This window comes from Pelobates fuscus, chromosome 4 (assembly GCF_036172605.1).
Source record: "Pelobates fuscus isolate aPelFus1 chromosome 4, aPelFus1.pri, whole genome shotgun sequence".
NCBI classification, from domain to species: Eukaryota; Metazoa; Chordata; class Amphibia; order Anura; family Pelobatidae; genus Pelobates; species Pelobates fuscus.
In genome coordinates, this window is record NC_086320.1 from 343706261 (window position 1) to 343731792 (window position 25532).

At 39.7% G+C, this 25532-nt stretch overlaps 2 protein-coding genes across 8 annotated transcripts in view; one reads left to right on the top strand and one right to left on the bottom strand.

Moving 5' to 3' along the window:
• The window catches only part of ADAM22 (ADAM metallopeptidase domain 22), a 225538-nt gene extending 221509 nt beyond the window's left edge, over nt 1–4029 (top strand). For 3 of the 6 annotated variants that reach the window (XM_063452487.1, XM_063452489.1, XM_063452491.1), the window contains 2 exons: nt 1462–1585; nt 3269–4029. In XM_063452487.1, coding sequence (XP_063308557.1) covers nt 1462–1585; nt 3269–3292 — 148 coding nt within the window. In that variant the 3' untranslated portion in view covers nt 3293–4029. The remainder of the gene's footprint in view (nt 1–1461; nt 1586–3268) is intronic. The other 3 variants (XM_063452488.1, XM_063452493.1, XM_063452492.1) reach the window with 1 other exon arrangement.
• Nucleotides 4030–7767: 3738 nt separating this feature from the next.
• GTPBP10 (GTP binding protein 10) lies at nt 7768–25335 on the bottom strand. 2 transcript variants are annotated; one of them, XM_063450769.1, is made up of 11 exons: nt 25264–25335; nt 24539–24947; nt 23803–23996; nt 22715–22806; nt 21509–21653; nt 18879–18952; nt 13012–13064; nt 12503–12610; nt 11481–11558; nt 8960–9083; nt 7768–8089 (listed from the first exon to the last, which is right to left on the bottom strand). In XM_063450769.1, exons 2-11 carry the CDS (start codon nt 24569–24571, stop codon nt 7854–7856), a joined length of 1137 nt encoding a protein of 378 aa, XP_063306839.1. In that variant the 5' UTR covers nt 24572–24947; nt 25264–25335; the 3' UTR covers nt 7768–7853. The 2 variants fall into 2 exon arrangements, with proteins under 2 accessions (XP_063306839.1, XP_063306838.1); XM_063450768.1 differs by lacking the exon at nt 25264–25335 and having other exon boundaries at nt 24539–25220.
• Between the last annotated feature and the right edge of the window lie 197 nt (nt 25336–25532).

Below are 25532 nucleotides of genomic sequence, written 5' to 3' on the forward strand. Positions count from 1 at the left end.
ATTCTTAAAAGCTCTGAAGTCACTCTTGTTCTACTGCAAATCTATCGCCTGTGTCTGAAATGCAATTCTCAAACATATCTATTTTTTTAATACATTTAATTTTTTCATACATGAAACTGAAGCCAAAGCCACTAAGTATAATTTTATTGTCTTGTCGTCAAACATGCCTTTAAATAGTTCCACGCTGTGATCAGAGTGATCATTATGAATAAAACTGATTAAAAGGCAATGGTCAAGGACATAAAAAATGCATCTCTTTTGAATTAATTCTGGAGTCCTGTGTTTAAAAAAAATAAAAAAGACAAACTTGGCATTATCTCAAAAAAAGCTAGATTTCAGTCATTGCATTTTCTCTATGGTTTTCTGTATGATAGCAAACAATACATCTCTATAAACAACAATATATGCAGTTCATGGGATTTTTCCATATTCTAGGTATCAGTTCTGGAACTTTGCTAAGATCACCCTGACCATTTTATAACATGAGCAAAGCAGGTCTCACTCAATGACTTTGAAGAGTGGCCAGGACTTGATCCCGTACAAGGTGCAATATAGATGAAACCTATCTAAAGACTAATCTATTATATTACTGATCAATCCCGTATGGCATTTGTACTGGACAACAATGTAGCATTTTCCTCACCTTTAACAATAAGTACAGAAAACCAGTGTATTTATCTCTCATGACATGTTTGTTCTGAGTTGTCCCGTCAAATGGGTCACTTATTGCAGTGCTATATTTTATCACCTGGCGAGTCCAATGTTGCTATCTGATCAGTATTTGCATGAATGGCCACGGGCCCAGCTCTAAGTAACTATTTTACTTGTGTCAATCATTGTAGGTCTGAAAACCGTAAAATAGAGCAGCACTCCTACCAGAGATAGAATTTAAAACAAATGGCATCAATTTCGGGTTGTATTCCTTGTTACAAAATAACTTTTTATTTACATGGCAATAAGTTGCATTCTAATCACGCAAGAATCCTAATACTATTATATTTAAAAAAAAAAAAATATATATTAAAAAAATTAGATCGATATTCTGCCAACTCACGTAGTCAGATATTTCATTTTCTCACCAATGAGCTATCACAGTTCAAGAGGACCATTTTATTGTACGCTGTATTCTGACCTAGAAAGCTTTTCCTTTTTTTTCTAATTAATTATCGAAGCAGGCAGCAGTTGATAAAAACAGGAATTGCTAACCTTGGCACTGTAAATATTTCTGACTACATGTACTATAATGTTCAGCCAGCCTTAAGGAAAATATTGACCAACGGTATATAAAGTGCCAAGATTAGCCATCACTTCATGGCCCGTGCTGTTTATTGAGTTGTATACAGGTAAGATAAGAAAATTATTTTTCATATAAAATGTTAAAACTACACTATATATTGTCTAATATACTTTTTTAAATTCATCTTTCTAATTCTTTTAATTATCTCTCTTTTTTTCCATCAGAACTCTGTCTCCTGCTAAATCTCCATCATCATCAACTGGATCCATTGCCTCAAGCAGGAAGTACCCGTACCCCATGCCACCACTTCCTGATGAAGAGAAGAGAATCAGCAAACAAAGTGCAAGGGTATTGAGCTTTTTTTGTTATACTTGGTATTACTGTAGGTCATTAGTTTGTTTGTTTGTTTTGATTGATGAACTTGTTTGAATTGCAGGCCTATAATAATGTTAGCATGTAACTTCTGGATTGAATTGTCCTTTTGTTGGACCAGGTTAGTCTCAGAAGTACTCTGCTCACCTGTTGAGGTGTAGGTTGTGCAGGACGCATTATAACCTTTTTTTTTTTATCTGTGACTCAAAAATCTATGTGGGAGTAGGTGTCAGGATACCTACCTCTAGCTAGTGTTCACTTTGTCACAGTTAACTCCGCTCGTCACATTGACTTGACTGGCACCACTTTTTAAATAGGAAAGACTCACTGACATTACTGCATCAAAAACGGCATAACCTTGATCCAACACTAGAATATTGATGGCACGCGTTATTCCTGCGCCATAACTGACATGGAACACTATGATCGTTCTAGCTATATATCAAAATATCGCAGACATGGCGTCATTCCACCATTGCACACTTATGATGATATGGCACCATTCTGGTGACATCAGACAACAGGCCTACATAATCTCAGACCACTAGGAGGTAGGTCTGTGGCCTGTTGTCTGTTTTGGTCCGAGAGTACATTTGTGATTGTTCTCAGCTTATCTAGTTACCGACTTCTGGCTATTCTGAATTCTCTAATCCTAAGCTTTGGCTTGTTTACTCGTCTTGTTGTTTCTCTGTAGTCCCTTGACCTTGCTTTGTCCTTTGACTATTTTTTTTTTGCGTTGCCACTCTAATGACCAGTAATATGTCTTGGCCCGTTTACTGTTCTATACTTCTGTGTTGGTTATCCATACTATCTGTGACCGCAGGTTAGTGTTACAAGTAGCCCATCATTAGATTCTTTTGTTCTCTTTAGGCTGTTGAGAAGATGTAGATGTAGATGTAGGCCACCCTGTGGCTTTGTACATTTTATTGAATTAGAATTCTTATCACAGATGGCTGAATTGTAGGCAAACAATGACTACAACCCAGACTTTCCAAGAGATAGCAGTGTTCTGGTAAATAGGTATCCAAAGATATCTATGATGCAAATTCTGCCTAAACATTTTTCCTCAACAGGAGCTCACATAACCTAGACTTCCTATCTGCTTCTTAGTTCAAATATACCTGTCTTGGTACACACAAGTTTAGTTTAAATTAAAACTGAAAAAAATATATACATTGTCATTGTGTTAGTAGACCTGCTAGCAAAAATTCAGATGCATTAAAAAAAATAAATTAATTAAAAAAAAATGGTCCTTTCCTTATGTATGAGTCGGTTTGTGGCTTACGGCCTCCAGGCTTGATTTGGGGAGAGGGGACAGCAGGAAAACCCTCCTACACAAATATTCACCCAGCATGTGTGTCTCAACCACAGTGACAGTTCTTGCACTCTCTGTGAAGTAATCATGTCAGTGTCCTAGAGGAAGGCTGCCTCATTTGCAGAAGCGTCCTCAAGCAGGACCATTGAAACATATGGAGGATAGGAGGAACTTTGTGTGCGCGTAGGAGGTGGACATTCAACATCTGCTAAAGCAAATACATTACTTAACACTATACAAATTTATATATTCAACACATAAGGAGATATTATTAGCTAAGGTGGACCTAATATTGTGTTAAGTATGTTTCAAGATTTTAACATGGTTTCTTTTTCCGATTAAAGCAGTTATGGGAGACATCTATCTGAACATTCCAGAACTCGGAGCCTTGGGTAAAAGAGTAAAATCAAGCTCCGGAAAGCCAAAATGGTGTCTACACTCAATCCTCAACTACAGGTGTGCTTGTTCTTCAGCTAGAAATAAGAAATGCCATGGAATCAAGGATGTTTACAGAGAATATCATTTCTGATCTACCGGAACACCTCTTACCGACTGCAATTATTTATATTCCCAACAGCAATTCAAAAAAACAAAGAACTTAAACCGAGACTTATACGGACGAAGTAGGAGGAGTATTTCTTTCTGCATGACGAATATATTTTCAGACACTAATTACAAATTCTAAGGTTCTATAGTACAAAGGTCTAAATTTACTACAACTAGTCATCCATTGTACGACGGAAAGTGTGGTAGTCAAGACTTATTTTGATGCACGTCCCCACTATGGTTAATTCTGTTCAGTGCATGTTCATACTGTCTTTTCCACTTACCGCAGATAGGATATAATGAATTTAGCATGGTACCATATCACATAGCCATTTTACTTTATAATTGAAAAAATAAAAAAAAAGCCACATTAATGAGACATTAGCTATCAAGTTCTGAACATTAAAAAAAAAGCATATTTCTGTACATATGTACATTATCAATTGTAAAAAAAAAAAAAAAAAGGAAAGCATTTAATACAGTAGATAGTATTTTATTTTGTCAAGCACCTGAAGATCAGTGAGCACACCTGTTTTACATGTAACCTTAAATTATAGAAAACTCCTAAAAACACAACGAAACAATCAGGAGCATTATATATGCAACGTACATAGTTATTAAAGAAAAATGAGTTAGTTTTAGAAGAATATATAGATTATATATATATAAAACTAATAAATTGCAAAATAAAAGTTTTATCTGTTTGCAGGAAAAAAAAACTGCCGCAATCAAAGTTCATATGCACAATAACACTGCAAACGTTGAAAGTTAAACAGGATTCCTTGTCATTGTGTGCAAAAACGTTTTTGCACTGTGATGAGTTTAATGTTGAATTCATAATTATTTTTTTGTGTGTAGACCGTTCTTTTTTGCAACGAAGAATCTAAAGACTTAAACCAGTACTAACAGATCACTGTCAATGCAAAATATATTGTATCTTCAATTTGAAGGGTTTTTCGAAATGTGGAGACATGGTGCAGGCTCACTGAAATATTTTCCAAATCTATAGTTCCTCCAAGATACATGCTGTGCCTTTCACATGTACCTATTGGAAATGACAGAAAAAATTAACGTAAATCGGGCAACATTTTGTGTATAGGGGGGGTATTTCTGCATTGCTGAAGAAGTTCAGCATTTAAAACCGGTTGGTGTTGGGGTATCGTGAAAGGGTTTGCGCCTTCCCCAGCACTAAAACTGTTAACGCTCTATAAAGGCAGACAAAGTGGAATGTAACACATTTTTTGTAATGCTTAACTTGTCTCGATTGTGCCGTAGCTTTTTAGCGTGCAAGTGTTTGCGTATGCCTAATAGTGGTTATTTCAAAAACTTGAAATTATTCTGTAGCTGATTAAAACAAACTAATAGATTTTACTGAAATACTGACTTTTATGCATTATTGTCAAATGTAGAGTTTAAACAACTATGATGTGAGGCCAAACAACGGTATTATATTTTGTTATGGGTGGAAACGGAAATCAGTTAAGTGCGGCCACATCACAGAACCAAAAGAGAATACATGCGTGTAGAAATCTTTTTACATTTTATATATAATTAGACTTTACTTCCAGTATTTAATCCCAAAACACATATACAGCAGTGCTGTTAAATTTGTGGGTAAATTATGTCATAAAAATTACATCTGAATTAATAAATCATCCCATTTGGACAATCTAAATTCATTGTATCTCCCTATATTGTCTAATTTCACATTAAAATGTCTTGTTTTTTTTCTACTTTTCTACTAGTCTTATTTAAAGCGGACTGGTCATTCACAAGCAGCGTGGATGACAAGCCCACCTTCAGAAAGTTATTGATGTCTATATATTATATTGGAGAACCACCAGTAGACGTACACATTAAAAGCTATCCTCCTAAGGTGGCATCCTGGAATGGGCAAGCAGGCTCACAAAGACACGTGTGTGCATGTTAACAGTTGTGAGGTGCCAAAGAGTTGCTGTCAGTGTAGACACTTGTGTCCGCTGTATTTGTTGTCTATACTGTAATGAAGATGGCGCAACTGTAAAGTATATAAATAGGTAAAAAATGAAGAGTGTTTAGAACAGGGATGACCAAAAAGAAGATCCCCAGATATTATAAAACTACAACTTCCATTATGAGTTGTCATTCTAAAAGCATCATGGGAGTTGTAGTTTTACATCTGGGGATCTAGCGTTAGGGCACTCTAGGTTTAGAATATTTTACATTCATAGATTTTGTTGGCACTTTGAATAGCACAGTGTATTCTATATTAAAGGACACTTCAAACCCCTAAAGCCGGTCAGATTCCTAAGGTGCTTTAGGGGTTTAACTGCAGGCCCTCCTTGGGACAATTTGGGAACATCCCAGGCTGCCGAGGTGAGTCCATGAAGAGCTTTTATAGGAAATAATTAGCCAATGCTTACCTATGGGATCCACTCTATTCAGCAATTGCTTTGATTTATTGGATTTACAGCAATGGCCATGCATGCGCTAATTTCATGCAAACAGGAAGGAGACACTGTTGCCACTAACCGTAGCGAAGCAGCAGGGGAGAAAACCTACCGTTGGACAAAAAGGTAAGTAAAGTTTATTTATTCGGGATGGGGCATCTAGGATGCAATGGGTTAAAGCAGGGGTCCTCAAACAGTGGCCCTCCAGATGTTGCTGAACTACAACTCCCATGATTCTTTGAATTATATAGATAGTCAGAGAATCATGGGAGTTGTAGTTCACAAACATTTGGGGGGCTGGAGTTTGAGGACCCCTGGGTTAAAGGAATACTTCAAGCATTAAAATAGATATTTGGTTTTAACGTGGATGTGTTCCTTTTACTTTCTCCAACAGGGTGTGAGAGCATGAACCTGACATTAACAAACACTGGGTTTAAACATTTCGATAGGGTCTTGTGGGTTTATTCACTAAAGTGTGATGTCTGGTGGGTTTATGACCATCCTGGTGGCAATATTTTTACCACCTAGCATGTTAACCTGGATTTAGGGGTTTCTCATCTCCTATTAATTTAAGAGAGATGTTAAATGTACTGTCTGCCACTAATATGCAGTTCCTAAAAGTGAAATTCTGAAGTATGGAAACAGCTACATGTCACAATCCTTCAGACAGCCATTTTAAAATGTAACAAGTTTGTTGGTAACGGACTGCAAGAAGCACATGAACACACTCAGAGTGCAGACCAGAAGCCATGTAATGAATTATAATGGATTTTCCAGACTCTTTATTTTACCACCAAGAGTGGGTCACAGAGTGGGTTACATTTTGACCAAATTTCTACACATAACTTTATCACATGTAACCTCATAATAGGAAATCTAAAGGAGATGGCTGTGTATTTAGATTTAGATGTACGACTTTCAATGCTAAAATGGAAACCATTATGTTTAAAATGTCACCAATTGTGTTAAAACTCTTTATTCCTTCATAAAGATGTCTAGCGATGCTCTTGACTCTTCCCCTGCCTTCCATCTGCCACTGCTGGTCATTTGAGCAAAATAATCACACAAAATTATTTATAAAAAAACAAACAAACAACTAATGCCTGCGGGAGTCAATGGAGGGAGAGGAACGAGGAGCACAGCTAGACCACTCCATACAGTAAAAGGTTTGAAAACACTGGTCAGCATTTAGAACGTTACGGTTACCTGGCTTTGGTATAGCCATGTAATTAGTAGTACATAAAAACCACCACAAAATGATTTAGCTTTTGTTCTTTTTTAGCTCAGCCAACCGCACTCTCCATATTTATTATAATGATATCAATCATTGTGCAGGGCAGGGGGGAGCTGTGTCATTTTATTTCCCCCCAATGGTGCTTGCTGGTAACAATATTGCCTTATCCGCTCATTCCTCCTAGTTTATTTCCAACCTGACAGGTTTACCTCAAAACCCGTCCCTGCAAGACAAACTTTAACGGGACACCATAACTACTACTGCATTCAAGTAGTTTGTTACACTGGAACCATATGTGCATCAAGTCAGCTGGAGATGTTACAGTGAAAAAAATCACTACCTCGTATTTTTATGATGAAGTAAGCATTGCAATCGGGAAGTGCAGGATTTGGCATTGTCAACAAGAGGGTTGCCGATGCGACATTGGCTTTAAATTGTAGTTTAGAAATTAACGTTAGCTGGTACTCAAGGGTAAAAGCCTACAATAGGAATCCTTCGACTCATCAAAACACAAATCTAAAATAACAGAGCAACACTTGCTGGAATGCAAAGTTGATATCAGTGTCGCCAAACAATCTGGAACACTATTCAGAAAAAAACACACACCTTATCACTCATGTGAAGTCACTTATTGTATTAAAAGTTCTGTTTTAATGTAATTTAGTTACTCTGTACAATAACTTACACTTGTATACACGGTATATATCACAATACTGCACATCATGGACGCAATGCTGGTTTGTTTTTCCTAGGTCTAGATGGCATGGTTTGAAGGCTCTGAAGTTTCTCTTTCGCAGAATCCAGAATTTCCAGTTCAGCCTGCTCATCAATTGACTTCCGAATAAAATGCGTAAGGTCCTCTATACCTTGACCAGTTTCAGCAGAGATAGGAAGAACATATTTGAATTCAATTGGACGTTCTGGAATGAGGTCGTCAGGCAATGAATGTAGATGTTCTAGAAAGAAAACAAAACATTAAAAAAAAAAAATTATAATTATTGCTGCATTTATACAAAATCTTCACACAATAGTAAATACAGAATAAAGCATAACAAATTCCAGACAATAAAAACAATCCTTAAAAAAAATACTACAAGTAACATTTTGCTGTAATAGGTATTGTACTAGGAGTGCCCTGGTACCCCCATCTCCCACAGGGAATGGAGCCAAACCGTTTTGAACTGTCATACTTCTTACCTGGGCTCTGCTCCTTGCATTCACTACTAATGCGGGTTCGTGGTGTGGTCACTAGTGCCGGGCTCAGCTCCGGAGAGCTAATGGGAAATCCTGCTTAGGAACTTTAACAGTGGAGGTGAGGAGCGCCAGGCAGACCACAAACCATTGAAAAACAGTTTGCCTACTTACACTGGTGTGAGTTGGATTCAGTGGGGACATTCCATTGATCTCAGTGGTGAGTATAATTGTATCCCACTTTACTATTTAGAATACTCTACACTTTTTTCTGTCTATACAAGATGCCCCCAATCTTTATGCAGGTCATCAAAGCAGAGTCTCTACACAGAACAAGCAGTTGTTATATTTTCTAATTAATCCATACAAGACTAGGCCGGTCCAAAGATATTTATTTAAGCACTGGCAGGACTCTACAGATGTGTAAATGGTAACCAGTATGTGATGATGGTGGGGTTTGCCATGGGATCCTAAGCATTAGGCACAACTTGTGTTTTGATATACTTGTTCCTGTTGGTATGCCCAGCACGCACTTAAGCTTTACAGGATCAAATGAGCTTTGTTGCTGGAAGCGTGCACATGGCTAGGCAAGGAAGAAGAGCCAACACATCAACGTAATATCCTATTAGACATACCGTTCGGATTTGCAAGTTGTTGTAGCAGTTCTTGATAATGGCCATCAGCATCTGGAATGTCCATCTTATTGACAGCAAGTAAGGCAGGTTTGGTTAGAAGCTCTTTCTTATATAATTGCAGCTCCTGAAATGATGTTTAAAATAACATTTACTATATTAAACAATCATATATACAAAGTTAATGACAGCTTATTATATAACTGATAGTATTTTTTTTTTTTTTTTTTAACTACTGAGACAATGGGAATCAAAATAAAAATTCAGGCAGAACTGTAATTTATAAAGTTCTTCATTTTATCACCAAAGTAACCTCTACTGAAGCACTTACTAGGGTGGGGAGTGCAGCGTAGATTTAAAAACAAAACACTTACCTTTACATTACCTCCATGTCAATAGCAACTTAATTGCCCTGTGAGGCTTGCTTTTGTTTCGTCAGGGAAGTTATATTTATGACCTTATGTCAGTGATCCATTCTTCAGGAGTAATAATGAGTACGGTAATAATGAACATAAAGGTAAACATAAAGCTAATTGTTGCCAAATACCTTAGACTCTTCTCGTTGGCCTAGGGATCTCTACTGCACTGAGTAAAGCACCATAACTGCTTTGCCTCATTGCAGGGGCTATAGTTTCTGTAGCCCTTCTTTTCAGCATTAAATGCTAACCAATCCCTTGTGTGCTGCTTGGGCTAATGAGGAAGAATTAGTCCAAGAACCAATTGAGCAGGGAGATTTGAAGGGCATGCTCTATACACCGAAACTGCTCCATTAAGTTAAAAGTTGTTTTGGTGACTGTAGAGTCCCTTTAAGTACCAATGGTTTAGTATAGCTGGTATATTAGTTACATTTACTTCTAAATCAAATACAGGGCCTGTTGACACAGGTATGAAAATTATTTTAAATTCTGCTGTAGATACCACCACCATCAAACCTACTAACTTTACTACCAATTCATTATATACAGATTTGATTTATTTTGCAATTACCGTATATATTCGAGTATAAGTCGAGTTTTTCGGCACATGTTTTGTTCTGAAAAAAAACAACTCGACTTATACTTGAGTCAATGTCTGTATTATGGCAACTTACATTGCCATAATACAGACAAGGGGCTGTTGGGGGCTGGCAGAGAGCATTTACTTACCTCTCCTGCAGCTCCCTTCTCCTCCGCGCCGGTCCGGTCAGCTCCCTTCTCCTCCAGTGTAAGCCTTGCGAGAGCCGCGGGGTCAGAGCCTGTGGCAACGCTCTGCGCGGCCGCGAGACTTACACTGGGAGCTGACAGGGGAGGAGAAGGGAGCTGCAGGAAAGGCAAGTAAACGCTCTCTGCCAGCCCCCTGCTACACAGCCCATCCACTGGACCACCAGGGAATGAGAGCCCCCCTCCATGGCCAGCTAACAAGCAGGGAGGGGGGACAAATAAAAATAAACCAAAATGTAAATAATAAAATAAAATATTAATAATATTAAAAAATAATAATAATTATTAAAAAAAATATTACTAATATAACAAAAAACAACATTAAAAAATAATAATAAAAATGCCCACCCCCCACCAAGGCTCTGCATCACATACACAAACACACACTGCATTCATTAAATACACACACTGTAAATAAATATTCAATTAAAGGAACACTATAGTCACCTAAATTACTTTAGCTAAAAAAACTGTTTTAGTGTATAGATCATTCCCCTGCAATTTCACTGATCAATTCATTGTAATTTAGGAGTTAAATCACTTTGTTTCTGTTTATGCAGCCCTAGCCACACCTCCCCTGGCTATGATTGACAGAGCCTGCATGAAAAAAAAAAACTGGTTTCACTTTCAAACAGATGTAATTTACCTTAAATAATTGTATCTCAATCTCTAAATTGAACTTTAATCACATACAGGAGGCTCTTGCAGGGTCTAGGAATTTATTAACATAGCAGGGGATAAGAAAATCTTAATTAAACAGAACTTGCAATAAAGGAAGCCTAAATAGGGCTCTCTTTACAGGAAGTGTTTATGGATGCTGTTCAAGTCACATGCAGGGAGGTGTGACTAGGGTTCATAAACAAAGGGATTTAACTCCTAAATGGCAGAGGATTGAGCAGTGAGGCTGCAAGGGCATGTTCTATACACCAAAACTGCTTCATTAAGCTAAAGTTGTTCAGGTGACTATAGTGTCCCTTTAATATAATTTATTTGGGATATAATTTTATTTAGAAATTTACCAGTAGCTGCTGCATTTCCCACCCTAGTCTTATACTCGAGTCAATAAGTTTTCCCAGTTTTGGGGGGTAAAATTAGGGGTCTCGACTTATACTCGGGTCGACTTATACTCAAGTATATACGGTACTTGGTCTGCTCAGTTCCTCTGTCACAGACGGGGCCCTTATTCAGGATTTATGAGGAGCATGCAAAGCCCTTTAAAAATATAATTATTTTCTTAGAGAAAGACTAATGTGCAGACAAGATCCAATCTAGAACAAGAACTGTTTTTTTGTTACACTGCAGGTAGTTGTAAAGTCAAACCTCACCAATGTCAGCAACTGGATGGTTTCAAACGCTGTTCGATACGGTGTTTTGTATGACAGCTGGAAACCTTGCACATCAACCTACAAAATACATGAATAGTTATAGTGAATAAATGAAACTGTGCGGACTAGTAATTATTGCCATTTGTAAATCCATGTTTTAGTTACATAGGTCTTCTACAAAAATAGTCATCAAATACAAGGTGAAATAACACAACACGTTTGATTGTCTAACATGCAGCAATGCGATTACATTTAAAGGATAACCCTCAACGCAACATGTCTTTTATAGAGAGACTTTTATTCAACTAGCTTGCTTAGTAGATTCATCATGCTCTATGGCATTTAAAGAGAAAGCTAAGAGTGCAAGGAGTTTAATCCCATAAACAGTTGCACAACTGACATTGCAGAGAAATGGAAACTGAAAGAATATGGGAGGCATTTATAGCCATCGTAAAACCTCTTCTAATGTAACGATCACTAGAGTTGGATTTCCACGCACTGACGATGAGAGGTCAAGTTGAAGATTTGAGTCCTACGGTTACTGTACTTTTTAAATGAATAGTCTTAATCTAATTTGAGAGTGTTTGGGGATATAAAGAAAATAAATTGCCTGCTACAACACTATGTGGCAATGATCAGCAACAGCAGAAATATGAAACAAGTCCATGGTTCTAGAATTGAGCAGAACTTGAAATACAGAACTTATATAGTGGTGCTTGGCGGGGAGTGCTAGGGGCAGGGTTGCTCAGCTCTCTCTGCCCATCAAGCAGAGAAGTGATCAAGAAGAAAATGAACTTTGATAAATGGACTTTATGATAATTCAGAATTATAAATACAGGCAAGAAGGGTGTCCTCAGGAGCTGCGAAGAGCCCAGGTTTATATCAAACTCTTCTTAAATGTTTGCCATTAAACCAGGGGACGGTGCCAAGACAAAAGGCAATATGGGTAGAGTAAACCTCAGTGTTTATGGTGCCAAGAGTATCCCTTTAAAAGTAAGTAAGACGAGCAGTATTCCACATACCACAAAAAGAAGCTGTTTGGTCCGCTCTACGTGTTTGAGAAATTTGTGCCCCATTCCTTTGTTGATATGTGCACCTTCAATTAAACCTGGGAGATCAGCTATAGAAATCTATAGAGTAATAAAGACATAACACAGAGTTATACATCATTTCATTATATTACAGCTAAACCTAGCGCTATCTGATCTCAGCTGCATAGTTAACCAATCTTCTGTCTGCCGACAAAAACCAGGCCATATTATTTGGGGAGTAAAGTATTTGCCAGATAATGTAACTACAGCAGCCAAGAAAACCCAGGTGAGAGAACCCTAGGTGACTAGATTTTAAGGAATGACAAAATAAAAGACAAGGTGATTCCTATAAATACTGGAAAATAATCATTCCGGTTTGGTTCTCTGCCTTTAAATTCAGACATTCGATGATGCTTACTGTGGCTAACCACTACCTCTTCTAATAAGACAGTGAATGTACCTGCATTCCCCACTAACGGCTAAAACAACGTTGCTCTCACCTGTTTGTAATCCGAGTAAATAACTCTGCCAAGTTCAGGTTTCACTGTTGTGACTGAAACAGAGAAAGAATGAAAAGGTGGATATCTATTTATGTATTCCCACCACACATCTTATTCCCATTGGTATGGAGCAAGGAACATCATGTGCCTCTCTCCCAGAATATAGCTGCTTCAGACTGCAATAATTAGCCAAAAGCGTAGCTCTATAGCCTGTTCAGGCCTAAACCTTTCTGTAGCTGGCACTGTGCGCAATTTAAATTTTACTGCACCGATCTGAATTACATATTCTGGAAGCAATTTCTGTAGTAGCTAATAGAAAGCACTGCTCCAGATGACAATCGACAATTATTGTATGGTATTATGATAATCCAGAGCTGCTCCTAATACCCATGGAAATTATTAGGTTGTGGACATATGGCAAGAGCTTTGCGTTGGCGACAGTTTCAGGGATGCGTCTGAGGCGCATGTTCCTATGCTTATGGTGCAACTCCAGCCTGTCACCACCCAGCTCAACTGTTGTACCAGAGAGGTAAGTCCTTCCAGTTTGTCATTTGTGGCTTGACATTTCTTGTTTTAGGAGGCCTCTCGCTGTGGTGAAATCTCGGTAAAAATAAATTTAGTAGGCCGAGACTACCACGTGGCATGTGTACGTGCATATGCTGACGTATCGATCAGTTGGTTGCACGAGGCAAGATACGATCAGTAGTGTACGGAGCATGTGCAAGAATACAGGATGTAGTATTCCCCTCCTCCATTGTGCTGGACAGGCCATGCGGTCAAGCAGGAAGTTAATTCTTATTTGTATTGATTGGTCAAGAGAATGTGCGGGTGGAGCTTAATATGGGAGGAGTTATGTGCCTATATAAGGAGCCTGCACTATTGTCCGGGGCTCAGAACTTGCTGTATTTTGGTGACATTAGTCCCTCTGAGTCCCGATCGGTGATCCAATAAAGAATCTCTTCCTTCCTGAAGAAACCTGTGTCCATCTCTCTGTGCTTGGCTTCCGTCAGTTTCTCCGGTATCATTTGGTGCATTGGCCGGGAAGCTCATCGTTCAACGGTAGCTGAGAGGCAGAGGCGTGAGACGGTCTATCTTTGCCCACGTTCTCTACGGCTGCACCCCTGAACTTCTGCGTGGACCTCCCTTCGTCTCGGCGCCACTGGTCTGTTGTCCAGGAGATCATCGGCCTCTACGTAAGAAGTGCTGGGGTGTCCCCGTCGATGAGTGTGAACTCAGGTTCAGGAACGAGGAGGTAAGACAACTGCTGTTTTAGACGGCAGACCCACTAGGGGTATACCGATTGTGCGGTAGGCCCATAAGGTGTTTGAATTGTGTATGGAATCTGCCCCCTCTGTCGGAGGGAAGGAGCGAAGGCGCACCGCTCAATCGAACGCTCTTTAGTAAGACTGTTTGATTTGGTTAGTCAGGCGGGGTTCTGGTGTAAATAGCCCTAGCCGGACACCGGTGTCTTGTCTAGACTAGCGTTCTAGGGTGTATATTTTGTTCGCTAGGTCGGAGGGACCGGGAGACTAAGCGGCGTCTGTGTAAATTCGGTTCGCTAGCTCTCAACCTATCTTGGCTAAGTGGGAAGGCGTGTAAATTTGGAACCCACTAGATTTTTGATAGAGTAATCGACTAAGAGGCGTCTGTGTAAATTCGGTCCTCTAGTTCGCAATATGTGGTGCTTGGGCAGTGTGGCTAACCAAAACGGATGTAGATAGTTTTAGGTAGTCCATTCAAGGTACTGGCCAATAGTTTAGTTGGGATTGTAAATGTGTTAAAGATTGTTTAGTAAAGTGTATATCTTGTTAGATAGCGCGAGCTCAGCCGTCTAGCGAGAGTGTTAATAGTGTGTTGCTGTATCATAGTGCACGGTACCATAACCCTGTATATTTACTGACACTGTATATAAGTACTAATCACTGTCGTCCATTGCATGTTTAACACCATAACCACTAATAATTGTATTGTGACCTTAAATCGTGCTTTGACCTATGCTAACCGTACTGTAACCGCTATTTGTAAAAGACGATGTTACTGGGGTGTGTTATAGACGGGTAATTCATATAAAGAGAATTATAGCGTGGGTGACTGTATAGTTTCGCCAAAGGGCATAATATTGATTATCTAGTGACTGGTGTAACAGCTGTGTGTGTACGGGAATTCCCTGAGTGTTTATTGTGTTATTGTGTACGTTTCACTTGGTAACCGTACCACGTGGTGCTGTTGCCAGAGGAAACGGGTGTGACTGTTGAATAGTACGCGTGCATAGTATTCGTTGTCAACGACGTTCCATTGATAAGTATGGGCGCGTCGGAGTCAACGATTCCGGATCCCTTAGGTTGTATGGTAAAGAATTTTAAAAAGGGATTCAAAACATGTGATTTTGGGGTTAAAATGTCTCCTGTACGTTTGGTCACTTTGTGCACTAGGGAGTGGCCTACTTTGGTTGCGGCATGGCCGCTACGTGGTAGTTTGGATCCAACCCTGATACAGCGTGTACACGTGGCTGTGTCAGGTAGGCCTGAACTTTACGGACAGTTTCCATATATTGATTGTTGGAGACAGGCCGTAAACGACTCGCCAAAATGGATTCAGATATGCCACGAGGAGCAATGTCGCCTCATGGTGGCCAGGACTTGTTTGTCCACTAGGACTGTGGTTAGGCCCCTACAGCGATAAAAGTAGCCGAAGTGACTCCGTGGATACATCACTCCAAGGTTAAACCAGCAGCAGTCGATTCTTGGCAAGTTACAGCAGATCCAGAGAATCCCTGCAAGATCCGGTTAAAGCGCACGACTCAGTCGGAGTGACGAGGAACCTTGTGGATTACAAATTTTATTGTTTCAGAGATTTGGTAAGTGAGTGAGAAGGCCATAATAAAGCCTGTCCGCTCACCGACGTATAGTATATAAGCCAGGAAAAGTCTCGAAGGGACCCCTGTGAAGACGAGCAGAACTCCATTCCCTGCAGCCCTTACATCCTGGAAGCTGAGGTGCCTTCGCACGGACGAAGACTGAGGATGACGACGAAAGATGTGTTTATGATAATGTTTATTTATTTGTATTTTTATATTCAGGAAGGTAGAGGTACCGACACTCCTAGCTGTGAGGTATGCATTAAGACTACAAGAACAGGTAACCATATTTCCCAAACCCTAATTTGGCATTCACAATACGAGTGTAAAGGAGATGTATCAAGATGTAGATACCTAAATATAGAATATAGTGTGTGCCATTTAGGAGTAGGAGAACCTAAGTGCTTCAGTCCAGAGTATTAACCTCGTACAATTTGGTTGACTCTCAGGAATGGAGATCCTCAGGGGACCCTAATTAATAAAACGGTATTAGAATCCGTATATTCTTCAGGTGTTCTGCTATTTGATGCGTGTAAGGCGATATCAAGTGGTAGAAAGCCGTGGAATGTATGTGGGGATCTTAGATGGGAGAGGACGTATGGGTCTAACGATAAATATATTTGTCCCAGTAGTAAAAATAAATATGTGAGTCCTAGATGCCCAAATAGAGATTATAACTTTTGCCCATATTGGTCTTGTGTGGGGTGGGCAACTTGGGGACAGACAGTAGACAAGGACATGATTGTGACTAAGTTGCCTACCAGCCCATATTGTAGGTCTATGGAATGCAATCCCATCCATATACTTATAAATAACCCCGACAAGTTCTTAGATAAATATGGTAATTTATTTGGGTTTCAAATATATGGGACGGGTTTAGATCCTGGGACAGTATTGTTTATAGGGATAGAGACTGATACGGTATCCTCCCAGACTCATCAAGTATACCATTCCTTTTATGAAGAGATGAGCATAGATAATAAGATCCCCCATAATGCTAAAAACCTGTTTATTGATTTAGCCAAGAGTATTGCCGGTAGTCTTACCGTGTGTGGAGGTACTAACATGGGAGACCAATGGCCTTGGGAAGCAAAGGAGGTAATGTCCGGTTCTGAGGCAGTTGACCAATTAATATCTACACAAGCCGATTATCATATGAGTGTTAGAGGTAAATCTGAGTGGAGATTAAAGACCTCCATCATAGGTTATGTTTGCATAGCAAGGAAAGGAATGATGTATAATACTTCTGTAGGAGAATTAACTTGTCTAGGGCAAAAAGCTTATGATGATGATACGAAGAATACAACTTGGTGGTCGGCTTCAAATGTCTCAGAACCATCTAACCCGTTTGCTAGATACGCCAATTTAAAGGATGTGTGGTTTGACCTATCCATCACATCTACCTGGAGAGCCCCAGCAAATTTGTACTGGATCTGTGGTAAGAAAGCCTATTCGGAGTTGCCACAGGACTGGGAAGGGGCATGTGTGTTGGGTATGCTCAAACCATCCTTCTTCTTGTTACCTATTGAAACAGGTGAGACTTTAGGTGTTAAAGTGTATGATGTGAATCATAGGAAGAAAAGGGGACCCATAGAGATAGGCGCCTGGGAAGATCATGAATGGCCTCCCCAGCGTATTATAGATTACTATGGGCCAGCCACGTGGGCAGAGGACGGTACCTTTGGTTATAGAACCCCAATTTATATGCTCAACCGTATTATAAGATTACAGGCAGTGGTTAAGATCATTACTAACGAGACATCACAAGCGCTCAATCTTCTAGCGAAGCATAATACCAGGATGAGGACAGCAGTATACCAAAATAGATTAGCCTTGGATTACCTTTTGGCAGTAGAGGGAGGTGTATGTGGGAAGTTTAACCTGAGCAATTGCTGTCTTCAAATAGATGACGAAGGGCAAGCAATAGCTGAGCTTACTAGCCATATGGTTAAACTAGCGCATGTGCCTACTCAGGTATGGAAGGGGTATAATCCAAGTAGTTGGTTTGGTAGCTGGTATGAGTGGTTTGGAGGGCTTAAGGCAGTGGTAGGTGGAGTCCTACTGATTTTAATGTTGTGTCTACTCCTGCCGTGTCTTATACCCTTAGTAGTTAGGTCTGTGCAAAGCCTGATAGAAAATATAGCAGAGAGGAAGGCTGCTGCACAGATAATGGCAATTTATAAATATAAGGCTCTAGATCAGGGAGAACCAATGCAGGAAGATGAGTGTTGAAGATTCACATCATAAGATAAGTCTGGTCTGGCTCAAGGTAACTTGCGGTGTATGCAAACTAAGGTTAAGTGATGCCTCAAGTAATTGTGAAATATCAAGAGGCATCAAAGGGGGGAATGTGGTGGAATCTCGGTAAAAATAAATTTAGTAGGCCGAGATTACCACGTGGCATGTGTACGTGCATATGCTGACGTATCGATCAGTTGGTTGCACGAGGCAAGATACGATCAGTAGTGTACGGAGCATGTGCAAGAATACAGGATGTAGTATTCCCCTCCTCCATTGTGCTGGACAGGCCATGCGGTCAAGCAGGAAGTTAATTCTTATTTGTATTGATTGGTCAAGAGAATGTGCGGGTGGAGCTTAATATGGGAGGAGTTATGTGCCTATATAAGGAGCCTGCACTATTGTCCGGGGCTCAGAACTTGCTGTATTTTGGTGACATTAGTCCCTCTGAGTCCCGATCGGTGATCCAATAAAGAATCTCTTCCTTCCTGAAGAAACCTGTGTCCATCTCTCTGTGCTTGGCTTCCGTCAGTTTCTCCGGTATCATCGCACTTCTAATACCTGAACCTTTTGGTGGACCACTCCTATTTCGGTATGGACTACCTTGAGACCCTCCTTCCTGATCTTCCGTAGGTCTATGAGGAGCCGCTTTATGTCCCCTTTTGTCAAGCAGGCCAAATATGGCACACGGATCATGGGTTTAGCACCCCTGATCTAGACAGTAACACGAATGAAGGATCAAACTAAACATATAGGACAAATTAAAACTTACATGCATAATCAGCAATCTCAGGCTTGGCATGTGAAATTTTGCTCAGTAAGGAGGATTTACCAGCATTTGGAAACCTGCAACAATGCAATAGATTATTCACAATAATAACAACAACTGGGCTGTGTATGCTTTAAATGTATTCACAAAATCTACATTTTTAAGCAGTGGTGCTTGGGAGTGCAGCCTGTTAACACACTTCTTTTATATGTACCGGTATATGCATAAAATACAAATCCTTAGCTAGCGTAAAAGCCATGACAGTTTTATTGTGGATTGTGGAAATCCAGAACTGGACATTTTACTGTAATATATTTGATATGCGTTCCATTGGAAACGCTATTAAATAGCAATAGACCTCGAGATTTTCCTTTAAAATACAAATCTTTCTGACGGTCTTGTAGGGGCTTCCATATACCCAAGTGCTATACTCCGTTTAAAATCGAGTTTTAATAAAACGTGCAATGGCACACAAGGAAGAACATCGGTCAATTTCTGCTACACTACTCAACATCAAGTGCTCCCATGCAAGAAGACATGTCCCTTTATTTTTTGTTAAACAAAGAACTTGGATATTACAGTGCTGCTTTAAGAAGAAGAAAAAGTAATAAGTGTCTTGTTATCTCAGCAGCTGGTGGCTTACCTTATGCACAGCCATTAAATAGGATATTTTTTACCTTTTTTGTTGTTTTTTTTAAACTGAACTTTGATTAATTGAGGATTTATTTGCAAATTAGGCAGAAGAAAAAATGATTCTTTAATAATGGTTCCACATCAAAGGACATCAAAGGTCACAAAAAGGAGATTGATACAAGGAAAACAATTATGGATGAAAGATAAAATAGTGATTATTACAAACAAAACCAATGGACAGTGTTTATTATTTCATATTCTAATCTAGAATAATCAACATTACTGTGGGAGACAATAGAAAACAGTTCTTTAAAGAATTTGGTTTTCAGAACAATTATCGGACTTCTTTATAACTAAATTTAAAAAGGACTATAAAACTAAAAGCACAAATTTAAAGAGTATCTGTCATACAAAATGACACATTATTGACTATACAATTTCAGCTTTACACTGTTATTCAAAAACTGCATGTGCCTTTCATACACACACACTTGTACAAACTACCTAAGGCAAAGTTGGTTAGTGTCCTGGAACCGATAGTCAGGTTAGACTGTGTATAAAGATGGCCTAATATAGATTAAGGGGGAGGAGGGTGTGGTTCACTGAAGACGCCTGCAGTCTTGAGGTACGAGCTGCAGTACAGCTTAAAGGACCACTATAGTGCCAGGAAAACATACTCGTTTTCCTGGCACTATAGTGCCCTGAGGGTGCCCCCACCCTCAGGGACCCCCTCCCGCCGGGCTCTGGAGAGAGGAAAGGGGTTAAAACGTACCTTTCTCCAGCGCTGGGCGGGGAGCTCTTCTCCTCCAATCCTCCTCCTCTCCTCCCATTCGGCTGAATGCGCACGCGCGGCAAGAGCTGCGCGCATTCAGCCGGTCTCATGGGAAAGCATTTACAATGCTTTCCTATGGACGCTTGCGTGCTCTCACTGTGATTTTCACAGTGAGAATCACGCAAGCGCCTCTAGCGGCTGTCAGTGAGACAGTCACTAGAGGATTTGGAGGCTGGAATAACCCTATTATAAACATAGCAGTTTCTCTGAAACTGCTATGTTTATAAAAAAAATGGGTTAACCCTAGCTGGACCAGGCACCCAGACCACTTCATTAAGCTTAATTGGTCTGGGTGCCTAGAGTGGTCCTTGAAAGCCTTAACATATATGTAACATGAATAACTTGTGGTATATTTGTAGGCAGACCACAATTTACACATTGCTCATTAGAAGAATTCCAGCATGCACTGCAAAGGCAAACGCTCAGCATGAAGTTGCCAAATCACCCCATAGAGATGCACTGATCCAATGTATCTCTATGAGGAGACGCTGATTGGCACAGTGCAGTGGCTGGTGAGGGCTGCACTCAATAATAAATAACCCAAAGCACACCAGATTAAGTTTGCATATAAAAAGATTTATTCATCCAGTGATTCAATAAAAAAAATAGTACAAGCAACGTGCAATCAGCAGCATAGGCATGTAAACATTAAATCCCAAACCCATATAAAGCATATCAGGAAGAGATAAGTGCTTAGTTATAAATCCCACAAACCCATAATAATATAGGCATACTAACCCAGAGCAGGAGATACAGTAACCCCAACGTTTCGGCGTCTAGCCTTCTTCAAGGGGGATCTGCCCTCAACCATAAAACAGGGTGCTCATTGAGTCAAGATCAGCACTCCCCATATGCATAGATTATAAAGAAAAAATAATAGGGCACTCACTGTTTTAAATTTCAAACAGATTTTAATGGAACATCCAGGTGCACAGCCAAGGTCTTTATCAAGGGTCAGGATGTAGACGTTTGAGGACCTCACAGTATCTGTCAAACCACCCAAAAACAGTCTGACACAAAAAAGGGAGAAGCAGTATTCTGCTAGCACCATAACCACAACAAACTGTAGTAATTATAATGCCTAGAGTATCCCTTTAAAATTCAAAACAGGTGCTATTCTGAAACATTTACATAGCTGGAGTAATTTAACAGAGGGACATCTACTTACCCTACTAGTCCAATGTCTGCTATGAGTTTCAAGTCCAGACGGATTATTTTTTTCTGCCCTGTGGAGGGTGTGAAATTGGTCCTGAACGAGCCCCCGTAGCCACCTTTGGCAACTAGTAACCGGTCTCCAGCTTTATCAAGCTCTCCTAAAAAAAAGAAATATTCTTACTGAAACAAACTGGCATCTGAAAAGCCAAGTGCCAGCAACTGGCCCAGGACTGAACACAGAGCAGCGTCAGCAATTCAAAATGTTCCCAACACTACAACAAGGTCACATTAACTTTTTAATACAAAGCAGGAGGTAAAAGCTAGCACTCCGTCTTTAAACTACCACGATTGTGCATTAGGTTTTGGAAAGTCACAACTTTGATTGCTGATAAAGCAGTCAACTAGCTTAGTAGGTAGATTTCAGACTTATATAATTTACAATAAAAATGTGTGATAATACATGCCAGTGATTTTCAACCAGTGTGCAGCAAACAGACTGCAGGGCAGTAAGAAGCTAAATGCCCTCATTAAGTTAATGTTTTAATAGGTGCTCGCGTTGCAATTGTGATTCCCATCTGGCAACTATGCAAAACTACCGTAGTAAACTGACTGAGCTTGCATCATATACTGTATCATTAAATATACAGTGCCTAAAAAGATATCACTGCTTGAACACAGGTTTGCTTCCTGACCTTGCCCAACACTGTCTTGTAAACATATAAAATCAAGTGAAATGCATACAATGAAATATACACCAGTTAAGGGGCAAAGAAATCACATTATTCCTCTCCCGCCCCCCACCACAGTTTTTACTTGAAAGGGGATGTTTTAGTACAGTAGAGAAAAAAACACCACAATAAAACAACATATGGAACCACATATAAAATTACCCTTTTGCCATCAATATTTAGAATTAATGGCAAAAGGGTAATTACTTTTGTGCTCACAGGGAGTATGTTGGGACAATTTCTATGTGATAGTCAGACTCTTGCAATACATGATATATTTTGATTGTGCATTACACATATACAAAACCAAAATAATTTCCCCTGATCTTATCTATAAATAATGAACTCAAATACTTAAATATTGAACATAAACGTCACTTTTAGCAATTTCATAATTATTTTAATACTGATCAAGTAGAGAAGTTTTATATTTTGTCTAAAAAAGACCAATGTCACCAACGCAAAGTATTACAAATAAAAATATTGCTTACCAATCTTGGCTCCATTGTCATTTGTAATAGTTATACCAGCAGGAACTTCAACCTCACACACTGTGCCTGGCTCACCTCTCAGTTCACGGACGCTGCAAGTATAAGGACAGAATTCCTGTTGAGTGTTCAACACTCTGGGCACCAATATTACTTTACTGCATTTGAAAGGCTTTGGCCTCATTAATATGCTATATTTTTTTGCATGCTCAAATCTTTTTAGTTTTTGCATAAAATAAATGTTTTGTGCAGAATGCTGCATTAAAAGCCTGCCTTGTTAACCACGCTCCATCATGCCAAAAAAGGCTTCCTTATCAAAGGTATGCACACAGCTCAGGCATTGACAGTGCTGAAGCACTAAAGACAAAAACAACCTGCATTAGAAGGAGAGGACACCCAGGGAGACATATAGTAAAGGATTTCACTAACTGTTTATAGTGTATCTGACTGTCTGCAGCGAGTTTGTAAATTAATGGCCACTCACTCACCGCTTCTTGGAGCTGGGACTGTGTGCATACGATAATGAGGCTGACTGGAAGAATGTAAGAATACATTTAAAGTGGTCCTTACTTTTTTCTGTATAATAAAAAATAAAAACTTTTAAATAGTCTGTATTTTAGGTTTTCTTTATTGCTGTATTCCTTTTTCAAGTTACAGCTGTTTAAATGAAACAATGACTTTACAATGGTCGAGAAAGCTAAGTTACACATACTAGCGTAAAGAAAGGTGGTAAAAAGCAGAAACTATAAAATATTCTGATTAATAAAAAAAAAATTACGCAAAACAAATGAACTTTAAGTGTGTGTGTGTGTGTGTGTGTGTGTGTGTGTGTGTGTGTGTGTGTGTGTATATATTTATTAGGTACGTATGTAATGCAATTTATACGAATAGTAACGTTTACATCTAGGCCTCTCTAAACCTATAATTGATAAAGCTATAAATAATATTCATTTGGTACGGTGGGCAATAGTTGTGCAGTCTTCCAAAATGTATCTTTGGCTGTATAATTAAACAATAACAACAAGCTCTCTATTAATTCCTCAAGCCACCAAATCACCAAATCATATACACCCTGTGTGTTTGCCACTCACCTACTATTGTTGCCCACACCGCCCACAAATCGTTTATGTGGGAATTTGTCCTTTATTTTCTTTAAAGAAACCTCCTTGCTTGCCACCAACCATACATCCCCGCCTTTTCCACCTTCGCCACCCAAGCGTGGAAGGCCCATTCCACCAGTTCCACCTTTCACGTGGACTCTTAAATTGTCTATGAAGTTGCCATACTGAAAGAAAAGGAGCAAATACATCAATAGCATCTATCTAATCTTTAATATTAATATGTCTTCGAATAGTAACTTGGTACAAAATAATGCAATCACTGAAAAACATAAGGTATTGACACATTACTAGCTAGAATTTTAAAAAATAATTGTCATACACTTCCAATGCAATACACGCCATAAATTGTGCTTTGCTAGAAACAGAGCAGTACATCATTTTCATAAGTCAAGGTTATTATGCAACAGTATAACTCCCAGAGAAGTGACACATTTCAGAAAGTTATCAGCAAAGCACTGCAGTATTGGAATAACATTTTTAAGACTTTAGGGGTGCTGGACATTTAATAAAAGTTTGGCAGGTGTAAAATGTGTCATGCTCACAGGTGATGCTTGCCTTTAATAATGGGATTTACAGAGAAATACTAAATATTACTGCTTGTAAATAGAGACAGAAACACCTGCTCAACCACAGATTAATATTATAAGAACCAACAGCTTCAGACTGGCTTTACAAGGAATCAGTAATGGTAAATAAAGATATGAACCTTCCTGAGCAGGATCCTGGAGCACCAAACCATTGTGTCAGTCAGACCATGGACTCCTTGAACTCTGGTAACCTGGTTAATGGGCTATTCTCATACAGCCTGCACTAAGAACCTGATTAATGGGCTATTCCCATACAGCCTGCACTAAGAACCTGATTAATGGGTTATTCTCATACAGCCTGCACTAAGAACCTGATTAATGGGCTATTCTCATACAGCCTGCACTAAGAACCTGATTAATGGGCTATTCTCATACAGCCTGCACTAAGACCCCGGTTAGTGGGCTATTCTCATACAGCATGCACTAAGAACCTGGTTAATGGGCTATTCCCATACAGCCTGCACTAAGACCCCGGTTAGTGGGCTATTCTCATACAGCCTGCACTAAGAACCTGGTTAATGGGCTATTCTCATACAGCCTGCACTAAGAACCTGATTGGTGGGCTATTCCCATACAGCCTGCACTGAGAGCCCGGTTAAAGGGCTATTCTTATACAGCCTGCACTGAGGACCCGGTTAGTGGGCTATTCCCATTCAGCCTGCACTGAGGACCCGGTTAATGGGCTATTCCCATACAGCCTGCACTGAGAGCCCGGTTAAAGGGCTATTCTTATACAGCCTGCACTGAGGACCCGGTTAGTGGGCTATTCTCATACAGCCTGCACTGAGGACCCGGTTAATGGGCTATTCCCATACAGCCTGCACTGAGAGCCCTCTGTATTCACCAAGCAGGCAGTGCATGTGACAGCATGACTTTGTGCAGCAGCTAAACCCGCCCGGCTGAGCAAACAGCGCGGACACTGGAGTTCCGGAACAGAATGCTCACACACAGAGTTCCGGGGGAAGAGGGTTTGGGGAGGCTGTGAGAGATCCTCCCTGTAGTGCTCCCTATGGCCCCAGAGGGAATTACTCTCTGTATGGAAAGAGTAGTGTCCCCCATGCTGGGATAGAAGAGAATGGCACCTTGTACAGGGCTGTCCCTCCTACAGTAACA

What these genes read in the sequence shown, in the direction of transcription:
- GTPBP10 (XM_063450769.1), bottom strand. Translation starts at nt 24,571, where the DNA reads ATGGTTTGGTGCTCCAGGATCCTGCTCAGGAAG. An exon ending in CCATCCAGTTGCTGACATTG is followed by an intron (nt 9,084 to 11,480) that starts GTGAGGTTTGAC and finishes ACATCATTTCAG; the next exon opens with GAGCTGCAATTATATAAGAA. An exon ending in ACAACTTGCAAATCCGAACG is followed by an intron (nt 8,090 to 8,959) that starts GTATGTCTAATA and finishes TTTTCTTTCTAG; the next exon opens with AACATCTACATTCATTGCCT.